Source organism: Numenius arquata, chromosome 11 (assembly GCF_964106895.1).
Source record: "Numenius arquata chromosome 11, bNumArq3.hap1.1, whole genome shotgun sequence".
Lineage (NCBI taxonomy): Eukaryota > Metazoa > Chordata > Aves > Charadriiformes > Scolopacidae > Numenius > Numenius arquata.
In genome coordinates, this window is record NC_133586.1 from 39,148,040 (window position 1) to 39,163,091 (window position 15,052).

Genomic DNA, 15,052 nt, shown 5'->3' on the forward strand with positions numbered 1-15,052 from the left:
CCCTCGGCCAGTGGCCGCCGCCATCTTGAGAGGGACCTCGGGGAGGAGGAGGCCGCCATCTTGGGGAGGTCGGCCCGGCTTGCCCTCGGCAGCGTCGTTCACGGTTTCACGGCGGCGGCCGGCGCGGCGGGATCGGGGTCGGGATCGGGGCAGCGTCCTGCGCCGGCGACTGGGGAAACGCCGATTCCCCCCGTGGCCCTCGGCCGCCTCCCGCCACCACTTCCGGGTGAGCGGCGGTGACCTCCGCCCCCTGACCCCTGCCGCTTCCTTTCCAGCGGCGGCCGCCGGAGCAGAGACGCGGGTGAGTGTGGGGCTGTGGTGTATCCCTCGCCATCCGCTGTTATCCGCGCCCCGCCGTCGCCCTCCCGCCTGCCGCTCGCCTCCCAGGGCCCAGGGCTCCGCGGGGCAGCGCGCCCGCCGCCGGGGAGGCGCAGCCTGCTGAGCGGGGCGCTAGGCCGCGGCGAGCCGGGGGCTGGCGTAGCTGGGCGGCCAGGGGAGGGCCGGCGGTCCCGGGTGGGGATGGAGGGCGGCCGGGGCGGGTCTGGTGGAGGAGCGGGGAGGCCGGGCTGCGGGGCGAGGCCGCGGCTTTGTGCTCGGGCGAGGCGGAGGACTAGCCCGGGCCCGGAGCGCGGCGGTGCGAGCCTCCTCCCTGAGCGGCCGGGGCCGTGTCCTGTGCGGTGTCAGGCGAGTACCGGAGAGCAGGGGGCGCGTTGTTTTGCTTTAACAGTCAGTGCTGCCCTCTGTGGAGAGGGGACCGCCGGGGTACGGCCTGTGGGTGAAAGTAGGTCGTGCTTGGGATGATTTCCTTAATGAAGGCGTTGGGCTTTTCTCCTGTGCAAGGTGCCAGTCGTGGCTGGTATTTGGCAGGAGAGGGCAATAGGGAGCCGCCTTCTCCTGCTCGCAGCAGATGCACGGGATCCCCCGGCACTGCCGACAACCACCTCTGCCCTCTCCCGTAGCTGGGTGTAGGTTCCAGAGGCAGACGATTGACCGGGGCTAGTACCGAGGACGTGGTTAGGAGACCAATAACACAGAAGAACCTAGGGTAGTGCTTTAAAGGTCTGCAGTGTCAGAGCTTTTTGACAATACCCGGTTCTTGTATAATTGTTTGGTTAGGTATGTTCTTTCCATAAAGTCATATAAACGAGCAAGGGAAAGCGCTCAGCATTGCTGGTTATCAAGGAAGGGGGCTCCCTTCTGTGGTGGTTTCTGGGGACATCAGCTGCCATGAAGCACAGCTTGGGTAGCTCCTGCTGTGAAGTGCAGCAGGAGAGACTCCATTGAACAGTTGTGGGTGGTGACCTGCCTGCTAGCATACGGCAAAGCTGGGAATCTTGGGCTTTATAAGAAGTCCACTTATACCCCAAAATTGCTACCTGCATTTTGCTAACGTCTGTCTTGCTTGGTAAAAGGTTGCAGTAGCAGGGAATTTTGTAAAATCTGGTAAGAGGATGCTGAGAAATCCACCATCACACATACTTCCCTTTTGTTGTTCAGAAATGGCTCCTCGTAAGGGCAAGGAGAAGAAGGAAGAACAGGTCATCAGCTTGGGACCTCAGGTTGCTGAAGGAGAAAATGTGTTCGGCGTGTGCCACATCTTTGCTTCCTTCAACGACACTTTCGTCCATGTGACTGATCTCTCTGGCAAGTGAGTACAGAACGTCGGTCGCCTCCCTGCAGTACCTGGCTCCTTCTGTTTTGAAAACAGAAATTAGATTTGGCTGGAGGTCCCACTGAAATCCTTGAGCTTCTGCTGAGCTATAAGGTGGTGTGTGTGAACATAGACCGGATGGCTTGGTGCACTCCTCTGTGATGAATATTGTGCTCAAGGTGCTGGGTGGCAGCTTGTTGATCCAGTAACATTCAAAAGAACAGGTTCTCTCTGTGCCCAGGAACTGGTTTTTGGGGAGGAAAGAGGAAGGGCTTTTTCTCTGATCGTCTCCTTTCCCTTTTGTAGGGAAACCATCTGCCGTGTGACTGGTGGCATGAAGGTAAAGGCAGACAGAGACGAGTCTTCTCCCTACGCGGCTATGCTGGCTGCCCAGGATGTTGCCCAGCGGTGCAAGGAGCTGGGCATCACTGCCCTGCACATCAAGCTGCGTGCCACCGGTGGCAATAGGTACGTTGGAGGGGGTGCCCTGGCATTCCCAGAGGATGTGTCCGGTCTCAGAGCCACACCAGACTGCACCGCATCCCTTCTTTGCACCACCTCCGTTGGGAAAGTAGATGCACCCCAGGAATTTGACTTTAAACTTGACCCCAAGGGCGTTTGTCGCTTTGTATGGTGACTGGCTGATGTCATCTCTCGCCGGAATCCATTCCGAAGGGGTGTTAGCAGTTGACGGAGTTGAGTTCTGTCTTACCCGGTAGTGGATGAGGAGGTGCTGTCAACTTGAAGGTGCGTTACCTCAGAGTGATAGTGTCTGGTGGCTCATTGTGAATGGTTTGGGTCTGGGGACAGGAGGAGGGTGAGTTCTGGTATCTAGATGTTTTGGGGTGGGGAAACTGTGATTTTAACATTGTCAGTTGTTTGTGAACTGTGTTCGACTTCTGAATCACTTAAGGGATGATGGGTTCTGGTTCTCTCCTCCAGGACCAAGACTCCTGGACCTGGTGCCCAGTCAGCCCTGAGAGCTCTGGCCAGATCTGGAATGAAGATCGGCCGCATTGGTGAGTGATGGAGAAAGCGATCGCTAGAGGCCTATGTCATGGTTTATCAGTGCAGAGCCTTTAGAACCTCCAAAAATCAGTTTTGAAGGATTATTTAGTATAAGGAGCTCTGCAGCCATATATGCCGTTTGGTATGACGGCTTGACTGGGGGCTGTTCTGCTTGGCCTGTCAGGTGGCACCGTAGCCATGATTTAACTTAAACAAATTCTTAAAGTGAAGACTGACCAGGAGGTGGCGTGAGCAGACTCCAGAAATCGAGTTTCCGTCAGCAGGATAAACCCCAGCCGCACAGCAGGGTGCTGGTGCCCCTCTGACGTAGCAGCGTTTGTGCCGGAGCCGTGCCGTCGCCCTGAGAGACCGTGCTGGTCTCCGTTTAAGACTGACTCAATAATTGTGAGGTTCCTCCAACTGTTTGAGGGAGAGTCCCAAACTTTTGGAGAGTCACAAGAAGCAGTGGTGTTGACTGCTCTGAAAGTGGTATCAGGCACCCTCTGTTTCTTTGGAAACGCTGTGGCTATTTGGTGGCATTTAAGTGGGATGGGAGGTGGGGATTTTTGCTTCCTAAGCTTTAAAAGCCCAGGGTAGCCAGCCCTTGGCAAGTTCACAAATACCTTGGCTCCTGTGGAACATTCCTTCTGCCTGCAAGGGGTAGCTCCAGGGTGTCAGGGTGACCACTGGGGTTGGGTGGCCGTGCCCGGTTGGTTTCTTGGGGTACTTCTGGAGGTAATGGAGTGTTTTGGGTTGTCTTTTCCCCACAGAGGATGTCACCCCCATCCCCTCTGACAGCACTCGCAGAAAGGGTGGTCGCCGTGGACGTCGTCTGTAAACAAAGCTGCACCTTTCATTATTAAAGCTCTCTTTTAAACCTCGTCTCAGCTGTGTGTTTTCTTACTGAGGTGGGCTCAGGAGCAGAGCGGCTTCAGGGATTCACTGTTACTGGTGGGATTGTTGTGGGTTTGAATATTAATGGGAAGAGCTTCCAGAAGCATTGGAATTACAGCTCCCTCAGCTGCTCTGTTAATGTATTTATACTTCCAAGTATTTTTAAGAAAAATGACTCCTTGCTCTTAGTCATGCCCTGCTTCCTGCACTGGTGTTTGCCCCCCACGGAATGTGCTGCCATCACCTGGAATGAATGCCCTTTTCCGCCTTTGCCAATGTTCTCTTCCCAGGTCTCCAGGAGAGAGAGCTGGGAAATCGCTCCTGTTCTTCTTGCTTCCAGCTGTAGCAGGATTTTAGACCGAGAGTAGATTTATTGGCATGGAGTATTTGACAAGGATGGTTTAAGATAGATACCCGAGTTCTTTATGCTTGTGTCAAGGTGATGGTTAGAATAGTTGTGGCTTCTACAGTGCAAGAGAGAGAAAATTGCCCAAATTCCTCCTGTGCCGTGGTGATGTCCCCCTCAGTGCAGTGTTTTGATGTGGGGCTGTGTGATGCTGCCTGCGATCCCCCAGCAGCCGGGGTGCAGGCGGCAGGAGTCTACTGTGGGGGCACCTACATCTCCTCCTGCTTTGTCTTCTTGGTCGCAGGTCATGTGCTATTTGGTGAGACTTGGCAATGAGAAAGTGAGCTCATCCGGAGCTGGCAAAATGGCCAGGAGTTGGGTTAAGTGGTGGCTATTTATCAGAATTGGCTGAAAAACCTTGGGATTCTTAGCACAGTTACACAGCAAATAAGAATACTCTTGCACATGATGTGTGAGCTCTGAAATGAAGCTGGAAGGCTTCATTGGATTCATTCTGGTGTCTTTGGCTCTTGGGGCAGGGTCTGGCTGCACATCTTGAGAACTTCAGTACTTCCATGTGTGCTCTTTCCCCCACCTTTGCATCCTAAAAACACTTCCTGAGGGATTCCTTTACCTGCCCACTCCTCGGCTTCCCCCCCTCGGTGCTGGAGACGCTCCGATCTCAGAGCAGCCTCTGTTCTGGTGCGGTTCCTCAACTGGGCTGGATCCAGGCCACGCTGTTCCTGTCACGCTTGGTCCCCAGTTGTCGAGCTCTTTGGCGGTGGAAGGGGATGAGTTTCACAGCGGAGGAAACCAGGCTGTCTGATCCGAAGCCGTGGTGCCTCTTGGGTCTTTGTAGTGAAAACTACTTGGATGCTTGTGGTTTCAAAGTGAGTCATGATCTCTTGGAGGCGTCCCTGCTGCGGAGAAGAAAGCTGGACTTGTGAGCAGGCTGAACACTGCTGGGTTTTCTGCAAACTGTTGCTTAATACATGACTTCCCCTTTCTGTGGAAAAAAAAAAAATCTGCCTGGACAGATGTTCCTAAGCCAGCATTTCCCTTGGCGCAGCCATGGTGTTTTATTTGTAATTTTATAGGTGGCCATGGAAAACTTTAGAATAAACTTCCCTCGCTGTCTTAAAAGTGCGCTATTTGCAGTTCAAATGGCTGTTTTCCTGTACTTGAAGTGTTCTTTGAACTCTGTGTAGAGAAGGTGTTGAAAACACGAAACCAGCGGCAGCTCAGCCAAGGTGGAGCTGAACTGGGTGGGGGGGAATGGGCAGGGGAGGGGGACGCTGTTTGGGGGAGGCGAAGGGGTGGCGTGTTACTAACAGCTCTACTCAGTTTTTCTTTTTTTAGGTACTCGTATACAGCGGAACCTGCTGCTGTTCTGGTGGGTGTTAACTCTGCCCCAGGTGACATTAATGTGGCTGCTTCACGGGGTACGTTTGGGGAAAGCTCTCCGGGAACTTGGAGAGGCCTTTGTGGCCTTTTGGTACTTAAAGGGGGCATGTAAGAAAGATGGGGGCAGATTTTTAGCAGGGCCTGTTGTGACAGGACAAGGGGTAATGGTTTTAAACTAAAAGAAGGAAGATTTAGACTGGATATAAGGAAGTAATTGTTTACAATGAGGGTGGTGAAACACTGGGAGATGTTGCCCAGAGATGTCCTGCCCCATCCCTGGAAACATTTCAGGTCAGGTTGGACAGGGCTCTGAGCAACCTGATCTAGCTGAAGAGGTCCTTGCTTATGGCAGGGGGGTTGGTGACCTTTAAAGGTCCTTTCTGACCCAAACTGTCATATAATCTGAGGCAGGACCTTTGCAGCGGCACAAATGTAACAGACCCGTCTCGTCTCTGGGTGCAGTTCGTGATGTTTTCTGCTGGGTTGGGTCTCCCTTCTGCTGCCCACCGTGGCTGAGCACAGCCCCCCTGCCCAGGCTGATGTTCCCTGCTGGTTTTAAGGGCAGATGTGGCAATGGGAAGGTGTCTCCTCACTAACGCTCCGAGGGCATGAGAAGGAAAGGAGATTTTCACCCGGCTGGTGGCTTCCCCTGGCATAGCAGGGTCAGGCCGACCTCTGGGCAGCACGGACCTGGCGGGAACCCAGTGGCGCTGAGCCTTGTGGTGGCATTGGCCTTGCTTGGCTTGGAGAGCAAGTTGCTGAAGCACCAGCTGGCACCTTCATGTCCATCCCGAGGCAGGAGGAACCCAGCCCTTCTACCCTGCTTGGTGTATCCTCCCCTGGGGTTTGCCCAGGTGCCAGGAGCTTTGTGTGGTGCAGGAAGGTGGATTTGCTTTATCGGCCTTTAATTTTGGGAGCAGGAGCTCTGCTGGGTGTGCCAGGCTGTCCAGGCCATTCCCTGCCCTCGCCGTGGTGTTCCCTGGGCTTGCTGCACAATTAACAGCAAAAATTGGTTTTATTAGCTGATCTGACATCTTTGAGACAACTTCCCACGTTGGTGTGAAACCCCCCAGGGGAGAAATGGCGAATGAGGAAGAGAAACCGGGGAGCCAGGCGGGTCTCTGCACAGAGTGGGCTGCCTGGTGCATGTCCCGGGGCTGGCTGGAAGGCAGGAAGGAAGGACGGACTCTCCTGGCTGAGCGGCGTGGGTGGGCTTCATGGCTCTTGCTGGTTCCTGAATCCAGCTGGTTCACCTTGAGTGATCATGAAGATGATCAGAGGGCTGGAGCAGTGAGGACAGGCTGAGAGAGTTGGGGTTGTTCAACCTGGAGAAGAGGAGGCTCCGAGGAGACCTTAGAGCCCCTTCCAGTTCCTAAAGGGGATCCAGGAGAGATGGGGAGGGACTTTTTGCAAGGGCGTGTAGTGCTGGGACAAGGAGTAATGGCTTCAAACTGGAAAAGGGGAGATTTAGGTTAGATATCAGGAATAAATTCTTCATTCTGAAGATGGTGAAGACACTGGCCCAGGTTGCCCAGAGAAGTTGTGGATGCCCCATACCTGCAAGTGTTCAAGGCCAGGCTGGATGGGGCTTTGAGCAACCTGGTCTAGTGGGAGATGTCCCTGTCCAGGGCAGGGGGGTTGGAACTCAATAGCCTCTAAGGTCCCTTCCAAAATAACCATTCGATGATTTGTGAGGAACTTCATTACCTGCAAACCCCCTGCAGCTGGGTGATGGCTGTGTGGGTGGGGGACATGTGTGGCTGCCCACCCTGCGTCTCCACGACAGGGATGCTCGCCCTGCTGAGGGCATGGGGCTGCTCGGGGGCTGCAGCGCACCCCCAGCCCACAAAGTCCCTGGAGATGAGTCTGTGTTTGCCTGTGAGCCCTGTGGCTTGGCTATTCCCCTCGTGTTTGCCCGGGGCTGACCCTGTGCTGCCGGGGGTGTCATCCCACGGGCTGTAGGAGATGCGGGTTTGTTCACCAAACATGGTCTGTGGGCTGAAGGCTGCCAGGTGGGGGCTTGGCTGGTAACGAATGGCTTCACGTGAACACCTGTGGGGTTATTTCCACCTCCCTGCCTGCAGTCATCGCTCTGCCGGCTTGGGTCGGGGTTCCCTGGGGAGCCAGCAGGTCTGAGCCGTGTCCTGAAACTGCTCCTGGCTCCAGATGGCTGCTTTTCCCCAAAAAATCCAGCTGGTTCCCCAGCCTCCTGCAGTGGTCCTTGTCACATTTTTAATGGGCAGCACAAATGTGAAGCCCGGGGCCGGGGGGGGGGGGGGGGGTGACAGGGTGGCAATGAGCCTGTGTTGGGATGGGTGCTAGCCTTGGGCTAGGAAAGAAAGTGGGGGGCGGGGGGGAGTGAGGCGAGCTGGAAACTGCTCTGTAAAAAGGTCTGCGTTTTCCCAGAAAAATCGATTTATAAACTTAAAACACTTCAGATGCAGAAACGGGGGTGGGAAAAGTACTGAAGAAGCTGATGGAAAGGTCTCTGCAGAGCGAGGGCTGGTTTGGCTCAGCCTGCCCGGGCTGGGGGGGAGCAGGGCTCTCCCCCACCCCCCAGTTTATCGCCTGTCTTTGTGGTTTGCGGAGCCGGGCCCAGCTCCATGAGAGCGCTGGGGGTTTCGCTCCCCGAGTTCCTGTTCAGGCTTTCCTCAGTTCCCCTCAGGGCTGAGGCTGGTTACGGAATGTGCCCGGAGCGTGGCCCCGGGGCGGGGGGGGGGTTGTGGCCCCAGCCAGGAGGGAGAAAAACCTGAGTCCCCCCAAGCCCCCCATTGCTGCTGTGGGCTGAGAGCAAGGGGGGAGCTGAAAAACTTATGGAAGGGGTTTATGTCTTTTTTCTTTTTTTCTTTTTTTTGCCCTTCTGTTGTTTGTTTTTTTTTTAACACCTCAGATGGTTTCTAAATGCAGCATCACCTAAAAAGTGGCAGATTGGTTATTTGTCTTCAAAATAGTCTGTGGGGAGGAATGCAGGTGGGGGCAATAACCGGGGATGCAGGTGGCCCGTGGCAAAGCTGATGGACACCATTGAGCATCCCAGCACCCCTGGGTGCCCGGGGGCTTTCCCAGCTGGCTCGTGTGAGCCCAGGGATGGGACCGTGCTCCGAAGCCCTTTCCCTGCGCAGGGGCTGCGCTTTCCCACCCGGGAAGCCGGAGCGTCATCCCACCAGCGCCTGCTTCTCCTCCAGAAGCAGCATCTGCTGGGAAACCCTGCGTCGCTCCCTGGAAATGCTTTTAAGTCTATTCCTTAGCCCCGCGCTGCCAGTGGGATGGCTCCAGGATGGACCTGGGAGAAGGGATGGAGTCGCGGGAGAAACCCGCTCGTGCTCGCCCCACCAATGTCCGTCCCTCAGGCCGCCGGCGGGGAGGTCTGCCTGGTAACCAGTGATGCCTGCACTGGTTGTTTTTAATTTCACACTCGCGGTTTCACTTTCGGGGCCGTCACTGGTGCTGACGATGGAGCCGGCCCCATGTGGGGTGCCCGCCAAGGTCAAGCCCCACGGCACAGCGCCGGCGTCGGGGATGTCTTATCCCCCGGGTCCTTGTATAAAATCACTTAAAATCAGCATTATGGGGGGGGGGGGGGGGGATGATGACGGCTGCTCTCACCCACATAGCACTAGTGGGGCTGGGGTGGGGGACACCCATGCTTCCCCCCACCCTGCCCCACTCCTACTGGTGCTTTGGAGCTCACCCCCCTCGAGGGGTTGCTTCTCAGGTTTGGGGTTCAGCACCCTGAATCTGCTGCAGGCAGGGCAAGGGGTGTCCCAAGAAGGGGGGGAGACGGAAACTTGGTGGCTCTTTAATCATTACCCCCTCAGCCTGAGGGGTGCTGGCCAAGCACCCCCACCCGGGGGGGGGGGGGGGTCCAAAGTGACCCTCAAGGAGGAGTTTTGGCTCCTAAAATGCACCTTTTCCCTGGCCGTGAAGGTGAGTGAGGAGGGGTGTACCCTGATGGCGTGCCCCCACGGAGAGTCCTGCTCAGCCTCTGGTGTGGGGAGACCTCCACATGGCATCCCACTTCGGCATCCCACCTCTACATCCCACATCAGCATCCCACCTCCACATCCCACTCCTCACATCCTGTACCCCGTGTCCCACCTCCTGCCCCCCACCCAGGGGTACCACAGCCCCCCAGGCCCATAGCACTGGGTGTCACCAGGCTGGGGGTCGTGACCTGCCCATGGCGGTGGGGTGGCAAGCGATGTCCCACAGAGTGGCCACCACGCTCCTGGCCAGATCCAGCATCATTTCTGGATCGGAGACCTGCCGAGCAGAGGTCTGCCTGGCAACAGGTGATGCGGGTGCTGACAGCCAATGGGGCTTTTTTTTTTTTGGGCCCCCCCCCGGGGGTGGCGGGGCAGGGTGGGGGCCCGGGGGGTATTTCCAGCAGCAGCACTCGGGGCGCTCATTGTTCATCGGGGTGCTGACAGCGGAGCCATGGCCGAGGAGCAGCGGGACCTCATCTCCGACCGTGGCAGCGGCGTGGTCAATGTTGGGGACACCCGCAGGTGTGGGGGTCATGGGGGTGTGGGGACAGGGGGGCACGGGGAGGACAAAGCGGGCATGATGGGGACGTGGGGCAGAGGGGCCATTGCGTGTCCGTGGGGTGGGAGGGGATAGAGTTGGGCCAAGGGGGCTTAGAGTTGCTGTGGGTGAGAAGGTGGGGGTCACGCTGTGGCTATGGGGCACTGTGGAGCCAAGGGGGCCGTGGTGTGACTATGGGGTGGAAGGGGCCAGAGCATGGTTGTGGGGCAGGCAGGGGCAGAGGGTGGCTATGGGGTTGAGGGAGGGGTCACTGTATCTGTGGGGCAGATGGGGACATGGCGTGGCTGTGGGGTGGCCAGGTTCACGGTGTGGCAGATGAGGGCACGGCACATCTATGGGGCAGGCATTTCAAATCATGGCTATGGGGCGGACGGGGCACAATATGGCTACGGGGCAGGCAGGCTCAAGGTGTGGCTGTGGGGTGGATGGGGCACAATGTGGCTACGGGGCAGGGGGGCTCAAGGTGTGGCTATGGGGTGGCTGTGGCACAATATGGCTACGGGGCAGGCTCAGAATGTGTCTATGGGGTGGATGGGGCTATGGGGCAGGCAGGCTGATGATGTGGCTATGGGGCAGGTGGGACAAAGGATGGCTATGGGGCAGGCTCAGGATGTGTCTATGGGGTGGATGGGGCTATGGGGCAGGCAGGCTGATGATGTGGCTATGGGGCAGGCAGAGAGGACCCAGAGTCCAGATGGCTTTGTGGGGCCACCCCCCATGTCCCAACCAGCCCCCCAACGCCCTTGGGGGGGCGCCCCGCCCAAATACTTCCAGCCAATCAGAAGCCCTGGAGGTTCTGACATCATCAGTCACTAGGCAGACATGCGGGCAGCGAGTCCCCGCTCGGGACATTGCCTACAGCCGCGGTGGCAGCTGGGCAGCACCCACGGGTGCTCCCGATTCGTGGGGCAGGGGGGGAAGGTGGGTGCTCCCTGGGGCACCACAGCACCCCGTCTGCCCCAGGGGGGCAGGATCTGGCCCAGGGAGGCCTTGGCAGGAGGGCAGGTGGCCACATGGTGCTTGGCTTTTCCTTCCCTTGGTGTCCCAGTGCGATGGCAGCACTGTGACACCCCCCCTGCTGCTGCCCGTGTGCTCGGGGTGCCACCACCTTCGCTTTTTGCACCAAATTTTAAAAATTAAGTGCAGTCCGGCATCCCATGGGTTACGTCCTCTGCTCCCCCGGGACCAGCGAGGCTTCAGGTGCCTTCAAAAGGCAATGCCCAGAACGATGCTGTGCCCCCAAATCCCCCGGCAGCGCCCTGCCCGCAGCCCCTGTGTGCCCACACGCTCCTCGGGTACCCTCCAGTGCCCCCCCTGCCTCCCCCCCGCAGTGGGTTTCGGTTCCCTCAGTGGGGAGGAATGACCTTCACGCTGAGATTTCACTTCTCCACGCCATGACGGGGGAATTTGCATTTGTCTGGCTGCAAACCCCCTCGGGGGGGGGGGGGCGTGTTTGGGGAGGCGCAGGGTGGTGACATGGGCTGCAGAAGGGTTTTTTTGGGGGGGCGTGGGGGGGAGGACAGTGATGGCAGGGTATGAGGGCATCTCCTGCTGCCGGTGGCTGGGGCTGAGCTCTCTCTCCATGCCCTGCAGGTCCACGTTGGGCCGCAAAGCCGCCTTCTCCACGCTCTCCATCCTGGTGGCCCTGCTGATCGCCGGCCAGGCTGTCACCGTCTACTTCGTCTACCAGCAGAACGGGCAGATTAGCAAGCTGACCAAGACCTCCCAGACCCTGCAGTTGGAGGCACTGCAGAGGAAGCTGCCCGCCAGTCAGTAGCCCCACGGGCACCAGCGTGGTGGTGGGGTGGCCGGGGAGAGGGGACGAGTCTCCTCCAGACCACCCAACCCAGCATCCCTCACACTGCTCCTTCCTCGGCAGGTGCCAAGCCGGTGAGCAAGATGAAGATGGCCATGGTGAACACGCCCCTGGCCATGAGGGTTCTGCCTCTTGCTCCCTCTGCAGGCAACATGGTAAGAGATGCCCACGGCTGCTTGGCACTGGCCGCTGGCTGCCCCCGGGGTTTGCTGCCAGCCCTCACACTGCCCCTTTGCCTTTTCTCTTAAGGGCACGGCCCCCGCTAGCAACAAGACTGAGGACCAAGTGAAGCACATCCTGCTGGTAAGGTCCCCCACTCCCCCTCTCACCCCACAGCTGCCCCCCTGTGCTGCAGGAGGCGATGGGACCCTTCTGCTTCCAGCTCCAAGCTGTCTCTTGGCTGGGTCTGGAGTCTCCTGAGGAGCTCCCGGCCTCCTGCAATATCCATCTGGCTGATATAAGCAGAAGTTCTCCCCTCCTACCTCGTTTTTTCTCTGCCCTGTCTCATCATGGTGATCACTTTGCAGCAAGGAGACCCCATGAAGATGTTCCCGGACCTGAAGGACAACCTGATGGACAACCTGAAGCGCCTGAAGAGCACCATGACTGATGTGGACTGGAAGGTCAGTGCTTGGCTGCCATCCTACTCTTCCCCTTCCAGGAGCACCCCACTTTGGGGAGGTACTGGGGTGTCCCCACCTGGAAAAACAAAGTGCTGCCTGAGCCAGGCTTGGGTTACTCCCACCCCAAGAAAGATGGTGGTGCTCACGACCTTCCTTGGCCCAAACTGGAGCTCACAGCACAGCTCCCCTGTGGTGCACCCCCCCAATGCGGGTTAACATGCTGGTTCCCCTTGTTGCAGGCCTTTGAGTCCTGGATGCACAAGTGGCTGCTGTTCGAAATGGCCAAGAACCCCAAGGTGGATGAGCGTAAGGCCGTCCCAGCTGAGAAAGGTATCAGGGATGGGGGCTGCTGAGCTGGGGAGGGTTGGGACTGGCCCTTTGGGAGCAACCACCCCCCAGGAGGTGCCAGCACAGGGCATCCCAAAGGCCACCAAACCCTCAATCCCCTGACTAGTCATGGACCTCTTCATCCCATGGGGTGCCTCTGTTTGGTGGGGACCCAGAGCTGGTGCCCGCAGGGCATTTGGGTTGAGGAAATGTCTGAGAAGTCAGAGCACCACACCAAATCCTCGGTCCTCCTTGAATAGCCCAAGAGCTTTAGAAAGGTCACCAGGGTGGGGCTTGTTCTCCTTTTGTGTTTAATTTAGCTGCTTCTGGATACAAGGCTCCCGCTGGGGCTGCCGGGCAGCAGAAGGGCCCAAGGAAGGGCTCACGGTGTCTCCCCTTTGTTTTTATTGCCCTTAGTGCAAACTAAGTGCCAGGCGGAGGCCAATTCTGGGGGTGTCCGGCCAGGTCACTACCGCCCCCAGTGCGATGAGAGAGGCGACTACCTCCCCAAGCAGTGCAATGCCTCCACGGGCTACTGCTGGTGCTCCTACAAAAATGGCACCAGGATTGAGGGCACTGCCACTCGGGAAAAGCTGGACTGCCCTGGTAGGTCGCCAGGGTGGGGAAAAAGAAGAACAAGCAGCGTGCATGGATGCTATTCCCTGTTTTGCTTGTGATTAGGGAGAACTGCCAGGGAGAGGAGAGGAGGGTGCCCGAGATGTAGAGAACATTCCTCACCCCTCTTTGGTCCCCACGTGTTAAGGCTCCAGCCTTTAGGGGACCCTAAACCCCCCCAGCCCTCCTTGGGGAGCCGCAGTGAATAGCGGAGGTGCACAGTCAAGGTTTTCCCCTGACCCGTGGGTGGGCACAGGCTCTCCCCCACTGCCCTCAGAGGGGTGGGAGGCGATGGGGCAGCCCCAGAGGTCCAGCACCCATCTCCCGCCCTCCTCCCGCAGACGATGCTGCTGCCACGGCAGAGCCAGAGGAGATGATGTTCTCCGGGGTGGACATGCTCAAGCTGGGGGCAGAGAAAGGTGAGAGGCCAAGTCTTGTCCTGGGACCGGGGACGTTGGGGAAAGCCCTCGGGGCTTGGAGCAGGGGGGCACAGGTCCAGCCCCAAGAGCCAGGGCAGCACAAAAGCACTGCTGGGGAGGTGTGACGGAGACAAAGCAAAAGCAGCCTGGGCTTTGGGAGGTCCTGGAGCCATCTTACTGACTCCCTCCCTCTTCTTCCCCCAACAGCTGAGTAGAAGAGGACACCAGCGGATGCCTGAGCCCTCATCAGCATCCCAGCTCCCATGGCTTATTTTTTTTTGCTCTGTATCATTTCTGCTCTTAAGTCGCTTTTCTGAGACAATTAACAGCAGGCACCCCTACGCGTTCCTGCCCCTCTAGACATGGGTTGGGCCCCTTCCTTCCCCTGCTACAGGCCACCAGACAGGGCTGAGATGCCACCAGGATCAGTGCTGGAGACCAAGTGTTTCCTCAGAGGGTGGGTAAAACAGGCTGGGAAATGATTTTGGCAATGTCAGACCCACAGCCCTGTTCCCTTTTGCTCACTGGCACCCGCAGCATTGCTCACCCCTGCTGAAAAACGAGCCACTAACGCTTTCTTACACTGAACAAACATTAAAAGCAGCAAAACCACCTCCACCAGCTTCTTAACTGACCCCCGTAGGTGGAAGCCCTGGGAGATTACTGGGAAGAGAGGGTTTTTCTTGTGGAGTGCTCAGTTTTGTAGAGAGTGATGCTCACCTTCAGCTTTTGCCTTCAGGCTGGAGAACAGCCGCAGCAGTGGGTAACAGTGGGCAGAGGATCTGACCCTGGAGGCAGAGGGGCTTCTAATTTTCCTGAATCCATCTGATAGTTCCTTTATAAGGTGACCTCACAAGCCAAATTATTTCAAATAAACTTTTGAATAAGAAAGCCTTGTAAGCAACTCTAGCAGGGCAGTGCTGGCAAACACTTTGCAGCTGTCTTAGGTTAAAAATAAATTGATCTTAAGAAAAAAGGGGAAAAAAAGAAAAATCTCTGCAGACACTTGGACATCTGTGCCCCCACCCAGGATTCCTTGCCCCGTTCCTGGCCCATCACTTGTTCAGTCTCTGCACCCTGGATGCCCCTGCATGGCTCAGGAGGCTAAAATCACCTTTAAGCATGGGGGGAGAGGAGGAGAGCAGCCCCCTGCGCCACAGCCATCTCCCCCCTGCACCTGGGTTGTGCCGGCATGAGGGTGGCAACCAGGAGCTGTGCTCTGGCCAGTGGAGCCCAGAGCCAGGCTGCACAGCCTGGGAGGGAGGAGCATAAGAGGATCCGCTCCCTTTTTCCTCACCCGCCAAAGCCCAGGAGCCCAGGCAGAGGCAGCAGGTGAAGCACAAGCCTGCTCTCAGTATCTGCCCCTACATGGCATTTTAGTAATGAAAAAAATACAAACCAACA

At 57.5% G+C, this 15,052-nt stretch overlaps 2 protein-coding genes across 3 annotated transcripts; both read left to right on the forward strand.

Annotated features, from left to right (window-relative positions):
- The first annotated feature begins 273 nt into the window (after positions 1 to 273).
- On the forward strand, positions 274 to 3,543 carry RPS14 (ribosomal protein S14). The gene is made up of 5 exons (XM_074156164.1): positions 274 to 301; positions 1,498 to 1,648; positions 1,958 to 2,119; positions 2,594 to 2,670; positions 3,430 to 3,543. Exons 2-5 carry the CDS (start codon positions 1,500 to 1,502, stop codon positions 3,495 to 3,497), a joined length of 456 nt encoding a protein of 151 aa, XP_074012265.1. The 5' UTR covers positions 274 to 301; positions 1,498 to 1,499; the 3' UTR covers positions 3,498 to 3,543.
- A 6,173-nt stretch (positions 3,544 to 9,716) lies between these two features.
- On the forward strand, positions 9,717 to 14,615 carry CD74 (CD74 molecule). Of its 2 annotated transcripts, XM_074156771.1 has the most exons (9): positions 9,717 to 9,811; positions 11,442 to 11,617; positions 11,728 to 11,819; positions 11,914 to 11,967; positions 12,192 to 12,287; positions 12,527 to 12,617; positions 13,032 to 13,220; positions 13,571 to 13,648; positions 13,856 to 14,530. In XM_074156771.1, the coding sequence occupies exons 1-9, from the start codon at positions 9,741 to 9,743 to the stop codon at positions 13,861 to 13,863; spliced, it is 855 nt and encodes a 284-aa protein (XP_074012872.1). In that variant the 5' UTR covers positions 9,717 to 9,740; the 3' UTR covers positions 13,864 to 14,530. The 2 variants fall into 2 exon arrangements, with proteins under 2 accessions (XP_074012872.1, XP_074012874.1); XM_074156773.1 differs by lacking the exon at positions 13,571 to 13,648 and having other exon boundaries at positions 13,856 to 14,615.
- The last annotated feature ends 437 nt before the right edge of the window (positions 14,616 to 15,052 follow it).